The 25132-nt window shown below is 41.5% G+C and overlaps 1 protein-coding gene and 1 non-coding gene across 3 annotated transcripts in view; one reads left to right on the plus strand and one right to left on the minus strand.

The window, feature by feature from the left end:
• The window catches only part of LOC102524898 (LHFPL tetraspan subfamily member 1), a 102965-nt gene that overhangs the window by 60814 nt on the left and 17019 nt on the right, over positions 1 to 25132 (plus strand). The gene's annotated exons all lie outside the window — the stretch shown is intronic.
• RTL4 (retrotransposon Gag like 4) overlaps positions 10195 to 25132 on the minus strand; it is a 164853-nt gene continuing 149915 nt past the window's right edge. The window contains exons 2-5 of one of the 2 annotated variants that reach the window (XM_072955784.1): positions 16779 to 16936; positions 15812 to 16061; positions 13735 to 13911; positions 10195 to 13213 (exon numbers count right to left, since the gene is read on the minus strand). In XM_072955784.1, coding sequence (XP_072811885.1) covers positions 12052 to 12984 — 933 coding nt within the window. In that variant the 5' untranslated portion in view covers positions 12985 to 13213; positions 13735 to 13911; positions 15812 to 16061; positions 16779 to 16936 and the 3' untranslated portion in view covers positions 10195 to 12051. The remainder of the gene's footprint in view (positions 13214 to 13734; positions 13912 to 15811; positions 16062 to 16778; positions 16937 to 25132) is intronic. The other variant, XM_072955785.1, reaches the window with a different exon arrangement.

Here is a 25132-nt window from a genome sequence, read left to right on the forward strand (position 1 = left end):
TAGCATCTATCTCATTGGGGTTTTGTGAAGACAAATGACTTAATGCATATGTAAGACCTTTAGAATAATGCCTGGGACATAGTAAGTGCTCAGCAAATATTAGCTGCTATTATTAGTAGTAGCGTTTAGGGTCAAGTGGAACTGAGGTCAAATACTAGCTCCGTCAATGATTAACACTACCTGTGGCTCCCATTTGCATGCTGTGTCACTGCAAGCTTGTTGCTTACAGTACCTACATGCGCACACAGGTACAGGCTCCTGGGTTATAGCTCTCTGACAGAGACAGGCTAATTTTTTACCACTACCTCTCATCTATATTCTCTCCTTTGGTGTCCTGTAAGACTGCATTGCAGTTAGGTGGGGCCACATAACTGCATTTTGACCGATGGAATGTGAATGGAAGGGGTGTACATGACTTCCAGGTCTGGCCCATAAAATCTCCCCCGAGGTCCTCTTCATATTCCTCTCTCTTTACCTCCTGGTTGGATGTGGAGTCTAAGCCCCTAGAAGATGATGGGAGGAGACTGGGTCTACCTGCCAAATATCTTAGGACTAAGGAGTGAGTAAGAAATAAACTTTTTACTATGTTAAGTCCGTAAGATGTTGAGGTTGTTTGTCACAGCAATTAACCTTTAAGACTAATATAATAATCCTCTAATTTACATGCTCAGTGCTCAACTAGATTAAAACTATAGCAACCTCAAAAAAATTATAGCAACCTCAACTGAAATGCACAAATTCAGGTGTAAAATTCATTTCCAACCTAGGGCCTTTCCTTTAGTTCTGTACAAACTGATCCATCCAAGCAGGGCTAGGACGGTGATGAAATAGTGAGGTGACCAGGGCTCACACTCTCAGCACTGTGCAAATGCAGGGCCAGCAAACTAAGAGTGATGCCTCCGTAAAGTTGGCACCCTAGGTGCCTCACTTGCCTCACCCTAATCTCTGTCCTGCATCTCAGTGCCCCTAGTAGTGATGTCACCTTATACCCATATACCCTGCCCCATTTTCTAACACTCATCCTAAGCCTGGCAGCTTCCTGAAAGCTGGTTTAGTCACTAATTTGCTGTTACCGGAAGCAAGTTAATTGACTTCTCTGAGCCTCAATTTCCTCTTCTGAAAAGAACAGTACCTGTTTCATAGCACACAGTAAGTGGTACAATTGATACTATTATTATTCTCAAAACTGCTGAGGAGAATGAGTGAATTCCTTTGCTGACATCTTCAATGATTCCCTGCTCCCACGACTGCTTCTGCCCCCACCCCCGCACTGTTCAGGTCAACCCTTGGCATCTGTGTGTGCTAGGACACATATGCCCATGGATTCCTTAAATGGGAGAGCTATGGCTACAATTTCAAAGAACCTTCATTTGGAAACCCAAGCGATTTTCAGGACTGGCCCTTACTTGCTAAGCAGATAAAAGGAGCCTGAATGTACTCCCTCTCCACCAGCTGCTTTTCTTTGCTGAGCTGGCTGACCTGTCCCGACCTCTCCATAAAGATGGTCTAATATGATTCCTTTGGGGAATTAACTTGCTCTTTGCTTTGGTTCACTGGCTGTCTTTATAACAAGGGCATCTGTTCAATGGCCAGATTTGGCCTTGGAATGGGCTCCAGATCCAGCATTTTGGGGCTGGTGATAACGCAGACATAGGGAGCTCTACCAGTCTAGCACCCTCCACCCACAGCATGGCCAAACACACACCCCTACATATGTGCTTCGTGTGCCTGTTGTGAAAATGTAGCCCCTTGAGGATTCCAGTAGAAGTGCTTCCTAGGGGCTGACTGTTCTAACTTTGTCACCTCATATTGGTAGAATAAGGGATTTGGCTCCCATCCATTTTAATTTTGAATAAGAGAAACTGGGGACTAGGAAGAGGAAAGGAAATATAGAGAATGAAGATGATCTGCTGCTAAAAAATAATATCAGTTGTGTGTGTGAGAAAGAGAGGGGAGGAGGTGCAGAGAGAGAGAGAGAGAAGCAGACAGAGAGACAGAGTGGGAAGGGAAGGGAAGAGACAACGTGATGCCAGGGGTAGGAAACCCAAGATACAAAGGAGTAGGGGATGCTACAGTGGATGATAACAGAAATAAAAAAGAAGGAAAGAGAAAAACAGGAAAGCAAAAGTTCAGGACACAAAAAGAAGGGAAAACATAAATAGAGATGTGAGAAGGAAAAATTATTGAGAAGTAGCAAAGGGGGAATGAGAAGGTGACAAGCCAGGGGCCATTGAGAGGGGAAGGGAGTGGTAACAGGGCTTGTGCCTCAAAGACCTCAGGCAAGGCCAGACAGTGCCAGAGGAGAAAGGCCAGCCCTGCTGCAGCAAGCCTTAGGGTACAGCGCACTAGACGGTGAGCCCTCTCTAAGGCTCTGCTGCCCACCTGGGACCATTTCTGGAGTGTTTGCAGGTATCATCACAAGCCTTGCTGCAGCTTTATCTCACTTGATATCTGTCTATGGGTGCTGGATCAAATGAGGAAATAAGAAAAATAACTGTTCCTGGCCACTTCTCCACAGTCTTTGCTTCGGGGCCCTACATTTTGGCTCTGCTCTCAGGACAATAATGAATGAAAGATGGGAACTATGAAGGAAGTTAACAGGTACAGAAGGGGTTCTGGGTCAAAGTGCCATCCAGTTCAATGTCTCCCTTGTTCCTCCAAGGCGATCAGATAACTGTGATCATTTAGGGCAAAGTAATAGCACAAAGAGGAGAGGAAATGTAGAGCTAGGATACCACGGGGGGCCCTATTGGCAGCCACCTCCTCTTGATGCTGGCAGCAAAGAGGAAGTACATGTCAACTTGGCAAGCCTGAGAAACCCACTCCTCTGCCTTGCCCGGTGCCTGCAGCCTCCCAGTGTTAATGCCAATTCCTCAAGGCACAAGGACCACCCAAGAACATAAAGCCCACCTGAGACCCTGATAATCCTACTTTTGGGGTGACTGTGTAGGACAGGTAGGGTTGGTGAAGAGCTGTTGGGGACCAAGGGTGAGTGGGGAACATTTTAAGGTAAATAACTACTCCTGAATCTTCCCAATTCTCCAACTTTTTTTCTCTGTCTCCCTTCCTCTCCCCTCTCCTCTCTTTGTATACCTGATTATATATTTACGTACTCCTTGGTTCATGATATGTTATCATCATTGGCCAATGCATGGCTTTATTTATAAATCTAATATGATAAAAAACTGTGAGACTACCACCCAGTGGAAAAAAACTAGAACATTACCAACACATGTACATCTACTTACATGTTTCTACTCTGTTCCATTCCTTTGCCTCGCTCCTTGCTACCAAAGGTAACAACTGTCTTGCTTTTTAAAAACTATAGTTGATTCATGGTATTGTGTTAGTTTCAGGTGTACAGCAGAAAGACTCAGTTACATATATATATATTTTTTCAGATTATTTTCCATTATAGGTTATTACAATATATTGAATATAGTTCCCTGTGCTCTACAGTAGGTCCTTGTTGCCCATCTATTATACATATAGTAGTTTGTATCTGTTAATCCCATATGCCTAACTTATCCCACCCTCCATCCCTTTCCCCTGTAGTAATCATAAGTTTTCTATGTCTATGAGTCTGTTTTGATTTTGTATATAGATTCATTTGTATTATTTTTTTAGATTATACATATAAGTGATATCATATACTTTCATATACAGTCTTTCCCTGTCTTACTTAATTCTCTAGGTCCATCCATGTTGCTGCAAATGGCATTATTTTATTCTTTTTATGGCTGAGTAGTATTCCATTGTATAAAATACCACAGCTGCTTTATCCAGTCATCTGTCGACGGACATTTAGGTTGTTTCCATGTCTTGGCTATTGTGTAAATAGTGCTGCTATGAACATTGCAGTGCATGTATCTTTTCAAATTAGTTTTCATCTTGTTTGGATTTATATCCAGGCATGGAATTAATGGGTCATAGGGTAGGTCTATTTTTAGTTTTTTAAGGAAACTCATAGTGTTTTCCAGTGGCTACAAAAATTTACATTCCCACCAACAGTGTAGGGAGGGTTCCCTTTTCCCCACAAACTCTCCAGTATATATTATTTGTAGCTTTTTGATGATAGCCATTCTGACCAGTGTGAGGTAATACCTCATTGTGCTTTTGACTTGCATTTCTCTAATAATTAGCGATGTTGAGCATCTTTTCATGTGCCTTTTGGCCATCTGTATGTCTTCTTTGGAGAAATGTCTATTTAGGTCTACTGCACATTTTTTATTGTGTTGTTTATTTGTTCATTACTGAGTGTATGAGCTGTTTGTGTATTTTGGATATTAACTCCTTGTCAGTTGCATCATTTACAAATATTTTCTCCCATTCTGTAGTTTGTCTTTCTGTTGATGGTTTCCTTGGCTGTGCAAAAGATTTTAAGTTTGATTAAGCCCTATTTATTTTCGCTTTTCTTTTTCCCTGGGAGACCGATCAAAGAAAATATTGCTATGATTAATGTCTGGGAATGTTTTGCCTATGGTCTCTTCTAGGAGTTTTATGGTGCCATGTCATTTATATATCTATCTGTGTGATCTAGATAAGTTTCTCAATGTCTTTAGGTTTCAATTTCCTCTTTCATAAAATGACAATAATGATAATACCTAACTCAGAGGATTGTTGTGAGATTTCAGTGCCTTAATGCATAGAAAGCCCCTAGAGAAGTACTTGGTATATGATTATGGGTAGTGGTGGTAGTAGTAGTAGTAGTAGCAATAGTAGAAATACCTTACTGTTGCCTGGATTGCTTGCCTGGTGCTCATGTGCCACCTCCTCCAGGAAGACTAACCTGATTTCTTCAGTTGAAACCAATTTTTTCTACATTCCCATGGTACCTATTCCCACCTTCATTCTGGCCCATGTTTTGTACTAGTGCTATTAATAAATCTGTTTCCCTTTAAAGCAGTGGTTCTTAATATTATTAGCACATTAAAATAATTTGGGAACTTTTCAAGAGTCCTGATCTAAGCCCCATGCCACACCAATTGAATTACAATTTCTAAGAGTGAGACCCAGATGTTAGCATTGTTTAAAGTTCTCCAGGTGATTCTATTGTGCAGCCAAGGTTAAGCCCTATGCCTTAGGGCAGGAGTTGGCAAACTCTGGCCCCCAGGTCAAGTCCAGACTACTGCCTATTTCTGTAAATAAAGTTCTATTGGTCTATTTATTTAATGTGTTATCTATGGCTAATTTGACACTATGATGGGAGAGTTGAATAGTTGCAGTAGAGTCTACATGGCCTTCAAAGCCTAAATCATTTACTGTCTGAATCACTGCAGAAAAAGTTTGTTGATCCCTGCCTTAGAAAATAATCTTGCTCAGTACAGGGACCATATCTTATTCATTGTCTACATATGCCTAGCACAGTGCCTTGCCCATAGTTGCTTAATAAATGGTTGTCCAAGGAATAGATAGAAATAAGGTGGAGGGTCCTGTCTGCCAAATTCAGGCTTGAATTTCATTTTTCTAGTAGTGCTGGCATCAGCCTGTACAGTTGTCCCTCAGTATCCACAAGGGGTTGGTTCCAGAAGCCCCTGCATATACCAAAATCCTCCTCATCACTGCCATCCAGTCATCTTCCGTTTTAGGATCTCTAATTGGCTTCCATCTCTCCCAGGTCCCTCTAGTTTGAGAAACACTTGAATTGGTTGACTTTCGGGGATCTCTTCCAGGTTTGTCTTACAGGCTGTCTTGTGGTTTAATTATTTATGTCATAGTGCTTAAAAGTTGAGGCTTTAGAGCCAGGCAAACCTGAGTGTGAATCTTGGTGACTCTGATTTCACTGCTTACTGGCTCTGAGACTCTGTTTCTGCATCTGTAAAATGGGCATGGCAGTACATAACTCATAGGGTTCTTGGTGTAAATGAGATAATGCGTGTAAAACACTAGGCACAGCATTGGGCAAATAGTTAAGTACTCAGTTAAAGGTAGCTATTACCAATTTCATCATAGCTCTCATCACCACCAGGGGTCTCATAGACTCTGCCATCTTATAAGCCCCTTATAGGCAGGGGCCACATCCTAGCCAATTTTGCATTCGTGCCATGCCTGGTAATGCCTGGTACAGAGTGGGCTTTCAATGTGCGTCAATTGTTTGAATTGTATACTAACTATCACTCCAAATAAAGCTTATGGCAATGATGCAGATGTTAAACCCCACCTTACCTCAGCCTCTCCGCTGCTTGTATCCCTAGGCATCTGTGTGTTAATCAAGGCCATATATCAAAAACAGGCACTGACATATGTGGTAATTTTACCAGCCTTGGGGCCATCAAAAAATAATTTGTCTACATTCTCCAAATGAACAGTAACTTTATTAAAATTCCTACCTGTAAAAAATACACAGCACATTAATTTTTCCTGGAGAAAGGAACTATCATTGGAGTGGTATTTGCAAAACACTTGTCTCAGCAAGTCTAAATTGCTAAGATAGTGCTTAGATTTAAAACTTGAGGACATATAAAGGGTCAGATTCCCAGCCTTTGACAGGAAAATAAATTAAAAAGGCATTTTAAAGCTGGAGACCATTTTTCCTGCTTCAACACTGAGTTGGGCTCAGGGACTGACATGTTAGCCTGGGAATAATGTACTGTTTTGAAAATGTAACTGTATTAATAAAATGCCACTGAACAGAGGCTCCCAGGCCAGCATGCCTGGACTTGGCCACTTCCATTGATTTATTTAACACTGTCCTCAGGAGGCTAAATGGGGTAGACACCTCAGCCAGTGAGAGATTGCTGTGGGGCAGTGTCAAAACCCTTGTCAGTTCAACAGCAAAAAGCACAAGATCTGGGGTCCTCATTAAAGGTCAGGCCTCTGGGTACTCAAGGCCAACAGCAAAACCCATGGGGCAAGTGGGGAGCTTAATTTTTTAGCTCCTGCCTCCTCTTTCTGTGCCCTTTGCCTGACTGTCACTCCGATCCTGCAATGGGTGATACATTTCTTTACACTCAGTGTTAAATTAATGGCAAATTTTCATGCGGGCCCTTCTCAGGGAGATTTACATTTATATAGAGGTCACTGGATTCAAAATAAAAGAATGACATGCTAGTAGTAAATAAACCTAAACAGATTCATACCAAGACACATCTTAGTCAAACTTCTGGAAACTAAAAACGGAAAAAAAACATTGAAAGCAATAAGAGAAATAACACCTTGCCCAGAGTGGAAAAACATAATTCAAATTACAGTGGATTTCACATCAGAAACCATGGGGGGCAGAAGTCGCACAAGATTGTTAAAGTGTCAAAAGAAAGAACTGTCAACCATAAATCTTACATCCAGCAGAAATAGCCTTCAGGAATTAAGGAGCAATCACGATATTTTTAGAAGAAGGCAAACTAAGAACACTCGTTGCCAGCAGACCTACCTTAAAAGACACAGTGTATGTTTAGATGTGTCAAGGAATTTTCTACAACTATTAGAAACACGAATGAAATTTCAAAGTCCTGGAAGGCACTGAATTGCTATGTGCTTCTTTTATAGACTGCTTTCCGGAACATGTGTTTCAACTAGTGGCTATGTGAACACCGGTGACTAAAATGGCCTTTCTGTACCGAGAGGCTTTGGGAGGTGTAATTGGGTCAGTATGGCTGGTCAGGAGGGGTGTGACTTAGAGTGTTTCCCTCCTCTATCAGAGATCAAGCAGCTCTGACATAGCAAGATACTGATTTCAAATCCTAGCTCTGCCATTTACTAGCTGCGTGAATTTAGGGCAGGTAAGTTAACTGCTCTGAAGCTTCATTTTGTCACTTTTAAATTGAATTAGTAATATCTACCCCTAAAAGGTGTGCTAAGTAATAAATGCCAGAAATGGATATTCTGTCTTTTAGTAGTGTGAAATTGAGTATCATTCACAATTAAAGCACTGGGCACAGTACTTGGATAGAGTAGTCATTTCATCAACTATTAGTTCCCTTTCGCTAGATGCACACAAATTCAGATTTTATCCCCAAAGGGATGAGTCTTCTATGCACAGGAAAAACTGAAATTCTACGTGGTCCTCTATGTAAAGTAAGTGGAATTGGTGGAATACAGTCACAACTGGCTTATCAGTGAGCTGGATAGATAAGAACTAGTGCCATGTAAGGTATGTACTAGAAATCAGTGAGCAGGAAGCAGGTTCAAATAGACCCCAGGATCAAAACTGGTATCAGGAAGCAATACCAATAATTCAGCGCATGAATGCTCAAAGTGATAGTGGCAACCAATGACTTGAAAGTGTGGTCCTGATACCAAGGTAGTTCTGCTGACTCTACTAAATGTTGTAACTCACTTCCAGGACTTTTGTTTGTAAAATGTAGGAAGTGACTCTCGCACAAAGGTGACATTGAGGATTCATGATACTATATTCCCTTGAAGGTTTTTCCATTTTCTTGGCCAAGTGAGACCTGAAGTTTCACAGGGAGACAATAAAACATGGCCACCAATGTAGAAGGCTTTACAGGTGTAACACAAGCTTCCAGAGCTCTCCCAAGGGCATGAGGTGTTAGATTTTTACCAAGATATTGGTATAGCTTAAATGCTGTATTTTGTTTTGGAGATGACTCTTATGGTCATTGGCAAGATGGTTCTGGGTTGGAAATTTTCAAGAGTCCAAAAAAGGGTGATATTTGTTTTACTATCATGGATAGAGGTGAAGGCAGTGACAAATGGGTCTCATATGTTGCCATCTGGACAGAATGTAGGTGGTGAGAATTGGACCAGTCATACACCCTTCTTTCTCTAAAGGTCCTGGGCAGGGGCTCATGTCTAGTCATATGTTATGTCTTCATTCATGGCAGTATATTCCGATGATTAGACTGAACTATGAAGTATTGTAAGAAGCAGTTACTTATACCAAGTACCATGGTGCTGGGTGTGAGTGGAAGTACAGGAAATGAAAACCATAGGTATTTAGAAGTGTTATTATAGTTGTAGACAAATGAGAGGGATAAAGAGAGAGACTCACTGTCGAGGCAAGGCTCCCAGGGAGGCCTTCAATGGATTCACTATGGTTCATGCTGTGATGCTGACTTTGCATAGTGAAAATATTATTTTGTTTCTAGTGTGCTCAGAGATGATTAGGGTCTGGAGGATTGATGCTATTAAAACCCACAAAAACTGGTGTATAAGCCAAACACCAATTTATTCATTTATAATGAGAATTAACTGCCAAGTAGGCTAGAACACTTCATGTCAGCTGGTTAGCAAATTTTCTCTCCCCATAGCAAAGCTTACATGGGAAAGTAATTAAAATCAGATTACTTCTTAGAGCATGGAGTCAGAGCAAGGGGAGTTAGGTGACAATCTGAATGGCTAATGATACAAATTGAGATGAGCTGGTGCTTCCACCCCACTGTAGACCTGCCAAATCACCTGCTGGTCACATCCCCTTTCTGACTCTAGAGAGGTTACCAATGTCCTATGGCTGTTTAATTGCCCCCTTTTCTAGATTCCATGCAAACCATTCTCTTGTGAACAATTCCTTCTTCAGATTTGTAAACTGATTAGATTATCTCTTGCTTGGTGTCATCAAATATGTATCAGACTTTCCTCCCTAAAACTACAATCTTTATTGGACCTGGGGGTTCCCCAAGCCTTTGAAACTGCAGCCTACATCTTTGAGTAGAGTAGATCTCATTTGTTCTCTGTAGATTTTAATTAGTTTCACTCTCAGAGAAATTCACTTAGGTATAAGCTCCAAGGATGCATCCATGTAACTCTTTATGCTAAGTAAGTAATTCATTCTAACTGAAGTGGGTGATGTCACTATAACAAAATTTTGAAGTGGTCAACAAAATGGTTGCTAGCTATTAGGCAGTGAAGCATTATCCCAGTATCCTATTCATATCCTCAGTCTGGATGTTAAATTGTATCACACAGAGCACAAGAAGTCGTTGATTGGAAACTCCTCAGCAAGGGGCTTCTGGAAATAGGAGGGAAACTGAAGTTCACGGCCTGGGATTAATTATCTGTTCTGAGAGGCTATGAAATCTGAAGATTCCTTGGGGCATAAGGTAACGTTGCTGCAGAGGGAAGGTCCTCTGCATAAAATAAAGTGACATATCTTTATATGTAAAAAGTACATACACATAAAGAGTACACAATGATAAATTGTGGCCCTAAGATAAAAAAGATTGGTAATTAAGCCAACTGAATGCTCCTATCAACATTCCAGGACCATACTGGGGTCGGTAAGGAAAGCGACTAGAGGCCATTGGGTTAGTCCTTTATTGCAGGATTGGTGGTGCTAGATCAGGACACCTGCAGGTAATACCAGAGTCAGTAAAATTAACATAGGAGGAGCTCATATAATCCCACTACACCAAGGGGAATTTCACAACTTTGCACAACTGGAATATATGCATTCAGGCCTCCTTGTTGTGAGAGCATATGGAGTAAGGTGGATGTACAGCAAGCTGTTGATAAAGGAGACTCCTTGTGAATACCAATAAGAATTGGCACAGTGGTTAGTGAGGCACTGATGAGTGCAAAGATCTGTTAGTGCTACAGGATAAGAGGAATAAAGCCCTAGCTGGGCTTAAGTATTGTCAAAGTCAGCATAATTCTCCAGGAACAGGGCCAAACTACAATGGCATTTCATGCTCTGAGAGGCTCTCATGGCTGCTAGGGAACATGAACCACAGAAGTGATCCCTGAAAGTACAGTCTTGGCTGCCTGCTAGGGGATACGGAATTACTGATTTACTTCGGAAGACCCATTATGGGGACATACATCAGCACCAAGAAGCAGGGAACAGAGGACTGGTAATTATCAGAAAACACCAATTATCACTGTATATCCTTAACATTTTAGGGATTTGTGCCTTTCCAGCATAGCACTACTTCTGTTCAGAAGCATTAGGAATCCATATATAGATTTGATGTGTGCCAAAAGCACAACATAAGCAATCATATCATAGCCCCACTTCGTGAGTTTTATGTACAGATGGTGTTGATGTACATACCCCAGGATTTTAAAGATGAGATGGTTCAGAAAGTTGTCTGCCATTAATTGTTCTTCAAGGGTCCCCAGAAGTGGTCCATAAGGGTAGAGCTGCCCACATCAATGGGCAGTGATCTTAGATGGTGACCACGCTGAGACCTCTAGAGTCAGAAACTACTGCAGGGCCTGATCTTAATCTTCAGTGGAGATTTATTTAGCCAGATTCCCTGTATAAGGCAGCAAGTATATACTTTAGACACAGTAATTATGATGGGATACATACCCCAACTCTCACTACTTTTTAGAGTTCATTATCCTAGAGCATTTTGACTTGGCCACAACACACGCTGGAACCTGAAAGTGGGAGTAAGCTGGAATTGGTAAGGCCTGACTAAAAACATGCACCTGCCTGAAGGGCTAACTCTCAAGGAAGTGAACCAAAAGTTCCAAGCAGAGTGCTCAAAGGGCCATAAAATCTAGTCTGTCAGTAGCCAAGAGATCCAGTTTGTTGGGCAAGTAGAAGTCTTTAAATTGCAACAAAATGCATAGCTGTATGAAAGGATGGTAGAGCTGTGTTTCCATGAAGGTTGGTTTGTGTTAAGCTGGACTGTAGTCAATAGGTGGAACAAGATCTGCCCCTAGTAGGAAAATACTGGTAGGACGTGGAAATGCAATTGGGACTTCAGCCAAGAGTCCTAAACCAACTGAAAACTAGTATACACACCAGTGAGAGCAAGAGTGAAAGACTTGGGCCAACAAACTCAACCCAGGTGTCTACCACCCACTGGTGGGGATGGAGTTCCCAATGTATTGCCAGGGTGGTTTCCATTGGGTCAGCCTAAGCAGAGTTTTGCCTGTAGGTTTTCAGTACTCTTGGAAAACCCATCCCAACTGCAGCACGTGCCTGAGAATTGTTTTTATCATTGTTGGATTAGGTTTGGTGTTGTGTCATCAAATGAACAAGATTCAGCTGTTTGAATTCTCAGAAGTACATTAGTTCATGACTGACTATGAAGTGGTATCACAGTTTCCCACCTATATTTTAAATATTAATACAGGATTTAAATCAGTAAGGCTGGAGGTGACAGTGATATAAATTTACAATGTGACCTGCCTGGGCTCCTCTTACTGGTAAGCTGGGTTATTTGTCCTTGCTGGGGCTCGAAAACGTTTGGCAAGGCAATCTCTTGTGAAGTGACCAGCCTGGCCGCAGTAGAGGCATAGCTGAGTTTCTTGCTGGCGGGCTCTTTTGGCTGGGGTGAGAGGCAGCTGGCTTCTTCGCAGCTGTATAGGGTCTTCCTTGGATGGTGGACCCCTGGGGCTGAAGAGGGCTTGGTGGTGGACCAGGGAAGCCAACATTGAGGTCTGGGCCTCTGACGGTAGGAGCTCTGGCCTGTTACTACGTTTCTTGTCTAACTGAATACACTGAATGATAAGGTCTGGGAGATTGTTAATCATATCTGTGCCACTCATTTCATCCTGAATGGAGTCACCTAGTCCCTCTTGCAAGTGATCACTCTGATCGGGTTCATTATATCTCAGATTCTGAGCAAGGAGCTGGAAAGTAGTAGCATCCTGCTGAGAGAAACTGTTCTCTTTGTCAACCTTAGCATTCACCAGTGGGTTCATTTCCTGTTTTGTGGGCTCACCAAATGACTGCTGGAAGTCAGGAACAAAGTTCTCATATTGCTTCAACAGAGCACTCTCGTCGGGCCCAGATACGACCCCACAAACTTCCATCTGTTGAGGCAGGTAGTCAAAAGAGAACTTGACGTGAGCATCATCTGCAGGGTTGGTGATCTTGAAAGTTGTTGAGGAGGTAGTTACCTGAGCAAGAAGCCCTGAAAGACTGGCAGGGTCATCATGAGACTGGGAAAGATGCTCAAGTGAGCAGGGTACAGGCATCACTGGGGTGGCTAGGGCAGGCATCAGTTGGTCCCTCAGAGCAGGGTTCTTCTCGGTCAGATGCCACATGTGTGGCTGCGGATTCAGATTCTCTGCCCAAAGGGAGGAATGCTCTACCTGCAAGGTAGGTGGTGATTCTGTGTAATTCTCCATTATATCTTCTGAAATCAAGTGGAACTAAGCAGAATTGAGTACCAGTGCTAAGGACACAATGGGCAGACGATGGGCTTGCTCTGTGATCAGAGAGATGGTGTCATGAGCAAGTAGCCAAAGCTGTTAGCTATGAAAAAGTCACAAGGGTATGCTGAGAGCTGAGCTGGAGAAATGCCAAAAAGTGTCCACTACTCAGTGTTGCCTCTTCTTCAAGGAGAATGCCAATGGTCTGCACATTTGGAGGAAATAAGTTACTTTAGGACACGCAGAGGGTTTGGAATTAAGATAAATACAAATGTTACAGTAGATCTCTTTCCCTGCTCCCCTTCTTGGTAATATAGGGGCAGTCTGCACTCAGACTAACTCGGTGGTTCTAAACTATCTTTCTTTATCAGAGAATCTAACAATCTTATAATCCAAAGTGACCTTAGAAATCATCCAGGCCAAATTCATAATTTCACAGATGAGAAAACAGGCACCCAGACCTAGCAAACAAGAACAGAGAGGTGAAACTGTTTGCCCCGGGTCACACAACTAGTTAACCCCGAAGCTGGCGTGTTCATCAGGACTGCTGTACTTGTTTGCTTACACTACTGGGGCATCACCAGTCAGGTCGTTGGAAATGCAGACTCTCAGGTCCCACCCTAGACCTACTGAGATCAGTATTCCACTTCAACAAGATTCTCTAAGTGCACTGAACTTTGAGACGAGCTGCTCTAGAGAGCACTTAGCCAGAATTGTAATACTCACTGGTTGGACTTGACCCTCAGTGCTCCAATGCTAGCCTGCAGTGCTGTGGGGATCCAATTGTGGTGGTGGTGGTTAATCCATTTTTTCTGGCTTTCTAGTCCCTATCTGAGGTCACATTTGGTTGCCATGGAGATGATTAAGACATCACAGGCAAGATGAAGAGGTGAGGCTGAGAACCTAGCAAACAAGAACAGAATATTCTTAAAAGGATAAAGATCAAAATGTTCAGCAGTCCTCTCTGCATTGATAATAAGAATAAAGCAACCACTAAAAGTTATAAACAAACCCCAAACATATGGTATATTGATTGAACTATTGTGCCATCTAATTCCTCTCCTTGGCCTTTCCTTGTGTAGTACAGTATTTAAATATATTTAAATTGGCCTTTGGTGGGCAAAAAAAAATGTGTATCGTTGAATGCAAGATTTGATTCCCTAGGTTTTATTTGATGGTGCCTCATCTCTAGACCTATGAAAGAAATTATTGGAAGAATGAAATAGTTTCAGATTAGCAGCCAGAAACTTACCCAAACACTAGCATTAATCAGTTGGATGACTTTGAAGAACTTATTTGGTTCTCGAGGATAACTATCTTGTCTAGCTCATAGTTGTTGTGAGTATCAGTGAGATAATAGGTGCTCTGAGCAGCAACAAAACTTCCAAGACTGTTCCAGTACAGCTGAACAATGCCAGTGATGAGGCCCTATACTCACTGCGTAACACCAAAGTAGGGAGATACTGTCATACCTCCTTTCTTTCCGTATCTCACCTTTCAAGTCTCCTATTTACCTTTCAGACATCTTTAACTTTCCAGCTGCCCATCCATGAGTTTATTCCTGCCAGCCTAGCTTGGTGTCAACTGATAGCTAAGATGTTAATTAATTATTGAGAGTTAATGATTGGTCTTTCTCAGGGCATTCTTTTTTTTTTTTTAACTTTAACATGTATAAGAACCAGCTTGGTTCCATTCTCTAGTAATTCTGATTCAGTAAGTCTGGAGTGGATGCCAGAAACCTGTACAAGTTGGCCAGCAGTTTTGTGATGCCAGTGGTCCTTGTGAGAAAAGCCATTCATACAAACACCATGGAATAAAGCCATATCAATAGCATCTCAGAGAAGTAGGGACGGGGAGTAGATGTATTTGGAGGTTGTCCCTCAAATGACATAGAATAGGTGGTAGCCTATTCTACCTCCACATAAAGCCCACACTGTCCTTCACAATTGTTCATCTCTCCCAGGCGGGAGTGCAAGAGTTCAGCATGTAGGTTCTAGAGTCAGACTGACCTGGGTCCAAATCCTGCCTTGGCCAAAAGTTGTGTGACTCTGGGCAAGTTATTTAACCTCTCTGAGAATCAGTTTCCAAACTTTAAAATGGAGATGACTTTAATACCTGCCTCTTGGTGTCATGAGGATTAAATGAGATGAAAAGAGATTAGCACAGCTTCACGCAGATGGCAAGTCCTCCATAAATGTTAGCTATCATTATTCCAGGTCCGCAGTCTGTTATCTGTGCTTTAGAATTTAAATTGGTTTTGGATTTCAGAAAGGTAAAACAGAGTATGTAGTGTTTATTACATAACATTTCCAGTAGTGTCTGGAAAAACATCCCATAATTAAGCAATTAACATTTCTGTAGGAAAAAAATGTCTGAATATTCATACTAAAAGAGATAAAGAGTAAGTTCATTTCAGTTCAGGTCAGGTTTTGCTGCCAAATGAGTTTTGGCACCAAATTAATGAAAAAATAGCTTCTGGTGTACAGAGCTTTTTGATTTCAGTATTTGCAGTTAAGGGATTGTGGACCCCTATCAAACTTTTTTTTGTGGGAGGGCACAATTTCCTTCTCCGTCCCTGCTTTCTGTCCTTTTCCTCCACTCTCCGAAGTTCTGGAATATCTGTAGAGGTCTCCTGTTTCTTTGCAGAATGATGTATTCAAGGTGGCAGAATATTTAATTTTTCTAATTATGTAGCACTGGTGAAATACTTGCTAAAATTATAAGCTTTAGCCCAAATGCAGATCATACAGCAGCACTGCTGTCAATGGCAATGGCTTAATCCCTCAAAGAAAACCTACCTTACCTTATCGTTTTGGAAACTGCTCTCCTTTTAGAGGTCAATGGTCTTCTATTGGATTGTCCCAGCCGATTCTGGGGCAGAGCTGCCAGTCTGGAGGAGTTCCAGACCACAGTCTTGGGGAGATGAAGCAGAGATAGAGCTGGTACCTCAAATGCCCAGGCTTGAGATTGAGAGGTCAGACTAGTGAGCTTGGACCAGGTCTGACACAAAACTGCATATGTTTAAGCTTTTCCTGAATCAGTATGTGTTTCAACTAGAAAAACAACACAGAAATAGGTTTAGTAAACTATTGCAGGCCATTTCCATGTTCGTGTTCAGTTTGACTCAAAACCATGGTTAACGGTTTCCCCGGATATACAACTACTCCACTTTGAAGTCCCTCAAGACCCCATTTGGAGAAGGGCCTGCAACACCCTGCTGCTTATAAGAGAGCTTTGTGACCTTACACTGCTTTATTTTCAAGCTGTACTACATAACCCATTGGAGAAGCTTTGACCTAAGGTCATGCACCTATCCAGAGCAGATGCATTCTGACTCTCGAGCATTTTAAGGGGTGCTGTGCCCACAGAAGCTGAACTGAGACATAACATAAGGTGAACATAAGGGGCATACTGTTTGGACTTGTCTAAAGACTTGGATGTGACCCTAGCTCTGGCACTATCTACACTGACAACCTTGGGCAAGTCACATCCTCTCTCTGGGTCAGTTTCTGTCTCTGTATGATGAATGGATTTGGTTTCTCAAAGTTTATTAAGACAAGAAATTCTGACTCAGAAAGGTTAGTAGGAGACCTAAGAATCTGAATTTTTATAGGCACCCCAAATGATTCTGTGGCAAGTGGTCTTCAGATTTTACCTTGGGAATATGGGGTGACTGCCCACACAAGGCTTCTATATTTGTCAGAGGTTCTTAAATTTCAGGATACATCAGAATCCCCTGGAATTTTAACATGCAGATGCTTGAGCCTCACCTCTAGACAGTGTGATTCAATGGGTCTGGGTTGAGACCAGATAATCTGCACTTTGATCAAGCTCTGTAGATGCTGCTGATGAAGAAGTTTCCCCAGTGACGCTTTCAAGGACGTCTAGGCTGAGTAGTCTCAAAAAACCCTGTCTGTTCCAGCACTATCTATAGTTTTGAAAGTAGAAAATATTTGACTCTAAAAGTGGCCCCTGAAGTGTGTGGATTGCTTCCTTCCTAGGCTCTGCTTGAGGCTGCATGGTCACCTCTAAACAGTGGGCTAGTGCAGGCTGGCTCAGGCATGGGACATGTAGCTGGCCTGGGGGCAAAAGTGAAGGTAGCAATTGAGTTGACCCTGCTTTCAGGCCTCTGTAGTTTCTGCTGGGAGTTATGCACTACTCTGCTCTGCCTATGAATGAGGGAGGGAAACCATCCTCATATCCCCATATCAGGGATGGAGCAGCTCAGCTGGGATCAATTTGGCCATTGCTATGACTCAGACCTCATACCTTCCTTTAAGCTTCAACCTTCCTTCTAAGAAGGAATCTAAGTTTCATTTCTGACCTGCAAGTGCTGAAGACATGGTGGGCCTCTGACACATTGTAAATACAGAGGTTTTCATTTGTATTTGGTAAGAATGGGAAAGGCAAGTTCTGTTTTCCTTCAGTTGTACTAGGCATTTTGTGGGTCTTTGGGTGTGGGTGATAACACTTACGATTTCTTGAGTACCTAATGTATGCCAGCTTACTCTGATTAGTACTGGCTACCTGGAGCTGTATTTACTAGGATTCTGGACTTGTGACCAGCCTCACTGGTAGAATGTTGTGAAGGGTTGTCACTGTCTGCCATGGGCTCTGGAGGAAGAAATGCAACATGCTGGACATGCATTTGCCACGTTTCTACTGGACCACGTAATCCTCACAGTAGTCTTATGAAGTACATATTTGCATTTTACACACAAGGAAACCAAGCCCCTACACCTCCACTTTGGAACATGTAGTCATGCCCACTCCTGCTTTTGATCTCTCTCTCCCCTCACCTAAAAGCCCATTTCTCTCTACTTCCTATGCTCTGCCTAAGTGCAGCCTCCTCTGACTACTCAGACCCTTACTAACTTCTCCACTCCTTGAGCTGTGGAAGGACACATGATTGTATGTTCCCTCCTGGAGGAAGCTTCTTTCCTTTAAACTCCCACAATACCTTGCACAGGGCTGGTTCCATGGATCTTGTATCAATCTGTGTTGATGGATACAGGAAGATGATAAGGGCTAGGGGAAGGACAAGCAAAACAATTCCTACAAGTAGTCTGAGTTTAAAATTGTGATAAGAAAAATAAGACCTGGAATCCAGCCATGAAAATCTTGTCAAGATGGGAGGAAGCTGAATGAGCAAGCAGGGGGATGGGATCTCTGTAGAAGTGGTCTGAGCTTGAGGGAAGGCCTAGCAGGCATTGGTATCACCAGCTTTTAGCTTTTCATCCCCCATCTTCCCTTCTTCCTTAAGCCCCATAAATTCTGTGGTTTGTTTTTTTTTTTTTGCAAGGCAAAAGCAAATGACACCTGATAGACTTCTTTACTACTTCTAGGTTCAAGAAAGCAGTCTAGGAGAGTGTTTTGCATAAGTGAATATGCACCTTGCCATGTTTTATGAGAAGAATAACGTATTTTAAATTGGGACCATCTCAATAAATCTGAGTTGAGCTATCACCAAACCCATCTAATCAATATGTGAAAATATTAAAAGAACAACCAAAAAGGAATGATTAGGTTCTCATCCCCATTGAGTTTCATTGTCTGTGTGTACAGAGATTTACATATCTTAAAAATCACTTTACTATTCATTATCTACTTCAATCTTGACCACAGTTTTGTCATTTTCCAGGTCAGAAAATCAAGGCACTGAGATATTACGTCAAGGCTCAAGGAGGAAGCCTGATAGATGTACAGCTGTCTCTGAAGGGCTCTCATGTGGAATACTTGTTCTCAGAAACAAGGAAGGAGCTATCTAAAGATGTGTTTGGGAGGGAGGAGGTGGAGACGAGATGAAGTAATTTATGAGTTCCATATCACTGGAAGAATGTAAGCAGAGTTTGGATTTCTGCTTGGTGAGGCATTAGAGTGGAGACTGCAAGAATCTGATAAGAGGGAGGGATTGTGAAGATGACCTAATCCTTTTAAAGATATAGATTCTTTAAGTTGCTTGAGAACATATCTAAAATACAGGTGATGACACAGACTGTTACTTGTATGCAATCTAGAAGTCTGAGCCTCAGATCCACAGCCAACCTGAGCATTACCCACCTTGCCCATCTCTCTCTCACAGCTCCTGTCCCTAGAGGGGGCTCAGTGACTACAGCAGGCCTTGTTTACCACCTTGAGGACTTTGCTTGATTCCTCTATCCATTCAAACAGTATATGCTGTTTCAAGTAAACAACTAGAGGAAGAAGGGAAAAATTCTGATATGCAGATCTCAAATGATCATAAAATGAGCCCTTTAAATTTGAAGTGAAAGGTCTTCTGCATTTGTGCTCCCTGCTGTCTCGTTCATCTTTAATTCATTAAGTGCAGTTCACTTAGTGCTGAACACCACTTGCAACTGATGAAGCTGCCAGAGCCTAGCCCACTTAGATTTAAACTTTTTTTTTTGCTTTGCCGGGTCCCTGTGGTGTGCAGGCAACCTGCGGCCCTGCTCAAGGTAGAGAAAACTTAATATAAGCAACTTAGTACATATCATGTTTTTCAATTACAAGAAACCTAAAGCCACAGATTAAAGTTCCAACTTTAAAGATGAAAAATTTAAGACTCAAGAAATGGAAAATTATTAGGGCTATGTTTATGACTCTCTGCTGAGTTCCAATCTCAAACCCTTTCCAGTTAGCCTTTCTTTCCTCTCCCAGACTTGACTACGAGTGAGAAAGCAATGCAGGGATTAGAGTATGGTGAAGCAACTTTTTAATGTCATTCAATAAAGGAAACATCCCACACATATGCAGAGCATTTTATGTGATCTAAGTCTTCTCCTACTGTCTCATTTATCATTTTGATAAACTATGAAGTCAGCAAGGCATTTATTCAACACTCCCGCCAACAGATAAAGAGTTGTCTAAGGACATACAAGTATTTAGCACTAGATCTGGGACTAGACTCCTCACCTCTTGCTCCTAACAACACTATGTCCTGGAAGTAGTTTGAAACAGTGGAAAAATCATTGGCTTGGGAATTAGAATTTAGATTAAAATCCCAATGTGAATTCAATTCAACCCTGAGCCTTAGTTTTCACATCTGTGTTGCAAAGTAGTGTGATGAGTTAAGTTCCTGGCATCTAGCAGCCATCAGTGACAGAAGCCACTGATAGCATGGTAGTTTCTGAAGACACTGGGAGGTTACTTACCAAACATCCTTGTCACCAGCTCCAGTTTCAATCTGGGGATTCAGAGAAAGGTGATTCTACCCAAGTTTCTTGGTGTAAAGCAAGTGGCTTAAACTTAGCATATATCCTGCTTTAGTCTTTCTCCTTTGCAACACTTATGTCACTTGTAATTTATTATTATATGCCTGTTTTCCCTACTAGACTATGAGCTAATCAAGATAAGAGTCATCCAACGTCATTTCTGTATCCCTAGGGCCTAGCATACTTTCTTACACATAGAGGTGCTCAGTAATTCCTTGTTGAATTTATCATCTCTGCCCATGGCAGACATAGAACTAGATAGCAGCAAAGGTGGTCTTACTGTGCCCCATTTCCTCCTATCTATTTCTTCTATTCTTCCCTGTAGTGAATGAAAACCCAGCCCTGCTCCAGTGCATGTTAACATGTTTCTGCATTACAGATGCCTGAGTCAACCAGATAGAAATATAGCCAAAGATAGGCTGTGGAACTAATGCTCAGGAAGCAGATTTCCCAGCCCGAGACGTCAGAGAAATTAGCCAGAGCAGTGAGAAGCCTTGGAGAACCCTGAGAATGTACTTTGCTAGGATGAATGGGTCATTTAGTTTGAGGCTACTCTATGCTTAGAAGAGTTTCAGATATGCCCAGGCCCTAGTTCAAGAAAATTATCTAGCAGGCTTGGAAGGAAAATGAGTGCAAAATAATCCAGACAAGAGTTGTTTAAAGATAAGGTATTTTCAACCACCCTTAAGTGAAGACAGAAGAATTACATGTTGTGCCCCAAGCATATTCAGGCCACAAGCTTCAGGAGTGGGGGAGATTCTGGGGGACACGACAAGACAAAATGGGGAAGGTGAGGATTCCCTAGCAGTCCAAGTAGCAGCAGCATCCATGTTCACTGGCTGACATTCCCCAACCCCCCAACACAGGGATCACTACCAGGTACAGGATGGTAGAACTGGGCTTTGCCAGTTGAGAGCTATGTAAACTCAGGCAAGTTAATCTCTTTGAGCTTCATTTTTTATGGTAAAGATTGAGCCGGTAATACCCACCACAGAGGGCTGCTCATTTATTCATGTAATAAATCTTGGTTGAATGTCCTAATATTATATGGCAGGCACTGTGTTGAGAACTAGAAAATAGTAGTGAGCCCTCATGGAGCATGGGCATTCTAGAATTACTGAAGTAGTGTATGCAAACTGCTTGTCTCAGTACCTGGCTCATAACAATCATTTAATCAATGATAGCTATTATTTTAATAGCTGGAGATAAAAGGACATGGCAGTTAAGAGCCCAGGCTCTAGAGTCAGACCTGGGTTGTGGTTCTGTCAGAATATTAGCTCTAGATATATTAGTCATGAGAACTTGGGCAAGTTTTCTTTTGAACATCCCATACCTCAATTTCCTCAACTGTAAAATAACTAATAATGATCATAACTGTTTTATAAGCTTGGGAAGATCAAGTAAGAGTGAACATAAAACTTCCAGCAAGTCTTCTCTCTCTAAGGTCTAGTTGGGTCAAAAATACAAGGCCTTTCAAGAAAAATATTTCGTGAGTTGCTTGAAATTTGTCTAGAGCAAGAAGAAAAGTAAATGGAAGATGTATTGTTAGAAAGGCCGATAACTCTGATAACATTTTAAGTACAGATATGGCAGGGAGATACTTCATAGGTGACAAGCAAACAGCTCCTTCACATCCATCACAAGTGAGAAAAATGCTGTCATTGTATTTATACATTGTATTATACACTGTATTTATAAATACATTATACAATATATTATATTACATTGTATTTATAAGCCTTTGCTTAAACAGATTCTATGCCCTTTTTGCAAAGCCCTTCTGTCTTGAGCCCCAGACTTCAGTAAGTTCATGTCTACTTCTCTCATCTTTTCTAACTGAATCGTATTTCCATAAGACTTAGCTCTCTCCACCTACTTGTGTACCTGTGTTCTTGGTGACCTCTGTACTGAGGATGCTGCTGCCGTTGGCACTTGTGGTTCCCAAAGGATAACTGGGATGCAAAGGGACCAGCAGTAACATGATTCTGCAGAAAGCTGGCCTCTGCCTGCCTTTGAAAATATCTGAAAGTATATTGGGGTGTAATTTACACACAATAAAATTTATCAATTTATAATGCAGAGTTAATGAGTTTTGACAAATATACATATGTGTATGTGTGTATATATATACACATACATACACATATATTTGTTATATATACACAAAACTCACCACCACCACATTCAAAGTACAGAGAATTTCCACTACCTCAAAATTCTGTCACATCCCTTTGCAGTCAGTTTACCCATCCTTGGCTCCAGACAATCACTAATCTACTTTGTTTATATAGATTTGCCCTTTCTGGATATTTCCTATCTATATAATCATACAATATGATGTTTGTTCTTCATAGAATTAGAATAGTCTTTTGTGACTGGCTTCCTTCACTTAGCATGTTTTTGAGAGATATCCATGTTGTGGCATGTATCAGTAACTCATTGCTTTTTATTGCCAAAAATATTCTGTTGTATGGATATAAAACATCGTGTTTCATCTTTTGATAGACATTTGGATTGTCTCCAGTTTGGGGTTATTACAGATAAAGCTGCTGGGATCATTTGTTTATGAGTCTGTGTGCATACATATATTTTCATTTCTCTTGGGTTAAATACCTAGGAGTAGGTCATATGGTAAGACTGTTAAATTTTATAACTGAAAATGGTTTCCCAAAGTGGCCATGCCATTTTGCATTCTCACCAACAGTATATGAGTGTTCCAGTAATATATCCTGTCAACACTTGGCATTGTCAGTGTTTCACATTTTATTTGTGTGGCATTTTAGAGAAGCTCCTGAAGGGCCATGAGCCATCAGATCTTTCCTCTATTGGCTGCTCACCATCATCCTATCCCAATGTCCTTTAAGGACTATAGTAGGAAATGGGAAGAGAAGCTTTATTTCTTACCTGGGGGTAGGGAATCAGGAAAGCTGTCTGTACCTATTCAGGGAGCCTTCATGGGAGGCAGTATAATTCCACGAAGAACAAACATCAATAGTATGGAAGCTGCAAGGAGGCAGATTTGGGAGTCTCATAGCATAGAACTTTCTAGAATTTAGAACTAATGATAGGGCGTGCCTTTCTTATTGAAGTTCACTCTATCATTGGAGGTGTTCAAGTAGCAACTGGATAAACACTTTGTGAGGGTGTTCTGAAGCACATTCATGTACCAGATAAAGGTTAGATGTCCTCAGATGTTTCTATGAGAATGTGAAGTAGACAATATTGAAGTTGTGTGACTTTTGATTCTTCCTTTCACCTGATTTCTGGCTAACCCCCAAACCTTAATGCTCTGGTACCACAAATGGCTGAAAATCAATCCTTACTAAAGTAAACTAAAGATTTCCTTTTTCTAGAGTGTCTGAGTTGTAGTATGTTCCCCAAATAAGAATCTCTAATGGGAGAATTTCAGGCAAAGTGACAATCAGTGAGTAAGATATTTTGGCTAGAATTTCCTGCCTGATACCGCTCACATTAAACATAGCATCTAGATCATCATCCAGTCTACCTATTGGCTAATAGTGTAGGCCTTTAAGGAAGTCAAAGAGAAATAAAGCAAAGCTTCCAAATGTCATTTTCAAAGGAGGACAACAAATGAGGACTAGCAAACTCCTTGTCAGCTGGGTTTTCATATCCATATAGACTTGACTATCAAAAATTGTCCATCTGCCAACTCTTTTTTGTATCCAACACCCTCTAGCACTGATATGGTACTGTATGTTTTTAGAATACAGCTTACATCGACTGACAGCTTTTTTTTATATATATCCATCAAGAGTGATGTGTCTTTTATTCATCTTCACACTTTAAGTGTCTGTCAGACTGTCAAGTCTTCCCGTCTTCTGTAAGGATGTGTCATCATAAAAGAAACTGGTTGGGACCTGCCACTAAGCCTCAGGGAGTCAGTCTGCAGGGAGACTCTGAAGAGCTGTGCTGGAGTAAAATATCGCCAAGCCACATGATTACTTCTTCATAAAAAATAAACCAAGAAAGAAATAGGATGAAACTGTATGAAGGAAATGGTCATTTAGATCTGGAGATAAACTTGTATACATGCATGAACAAAAAATGGAATCAGTATATTCAGAGATGGCTAAAGCAGCAGCCATGAAATGGATTTAAGTTGACCTATAGTGGAGGCAGTGCACTGGGCTAGGTAGCCTCGAGTGTATTTGTCATAGATAGATAGTGACAGCTGTATAGAGGACACTTGCTTTCCTCTTCCTTCCACCCTTTTTTCCTGCCCAGATGGCTTTTAATCATTCTCACATGCAAATATCATTTTTAAACTGTATTGGAAGATTTTTTTTCGAAGTCATGAGAGAAGTCTCTAGCATATGGGTAGCATTACTTTGAAACATGAAGTCCCCTGTTCCAAGTCATTCCAGGAAGATAATTGAGACCCAGAGAGGGAAAGTGATTGACCCTCAGTGCTTCTAGAAGAAAGGAGAGTAACTCTTAACTCTATCACATCCAACCCCAAGTCCCAGAGAGAGGAGTAAAGTGAGCCCAAATATCAATGGTGATGGAGACTATAGTTTTGATTAACTTAGTCAAGTTTAGCCACAATTGCAGAGAATAAAGGAATGCTGAAAATCAGCCATTAATCTCACCATGGACATAGAGTGTTTTGGCAGCAATACTGCATTCCAGATCCCTATATTTCCTACCTGTGCTTCAGTGGTGTAGGCAGGGGTTTAATCGGCTTAAAACCCTCAGGACCCTACCAGTATTGTTTGAGTTGAGGGCTATAATGAAGCCTATAAGCAGATGGAGCTATGAGAAACTGGAGAAAGCTGATAGGTTTACTTCCCTGGTTCTGGGTTCTATATGGACATTGGGTCCCTCAGAGTTCATGACTTTAAAGATTAGTAGCTTCCATGATCTCTCAAGCGACTGCAACTGAACTTTGCTGG

This window comes from Vicugna pacos, chromosome X (genome assembly GCF_048564905.1).
Source record: "Vicugna pacos chromosome X, VicPac4, whole genome shotgun sequence".
Taxonomy (NCBI): Eukaryota; Metazoa; Chordata; class Mammalia; order Artiodactyla; family Camelidae; genus Vicugna; species Vicugna pacos.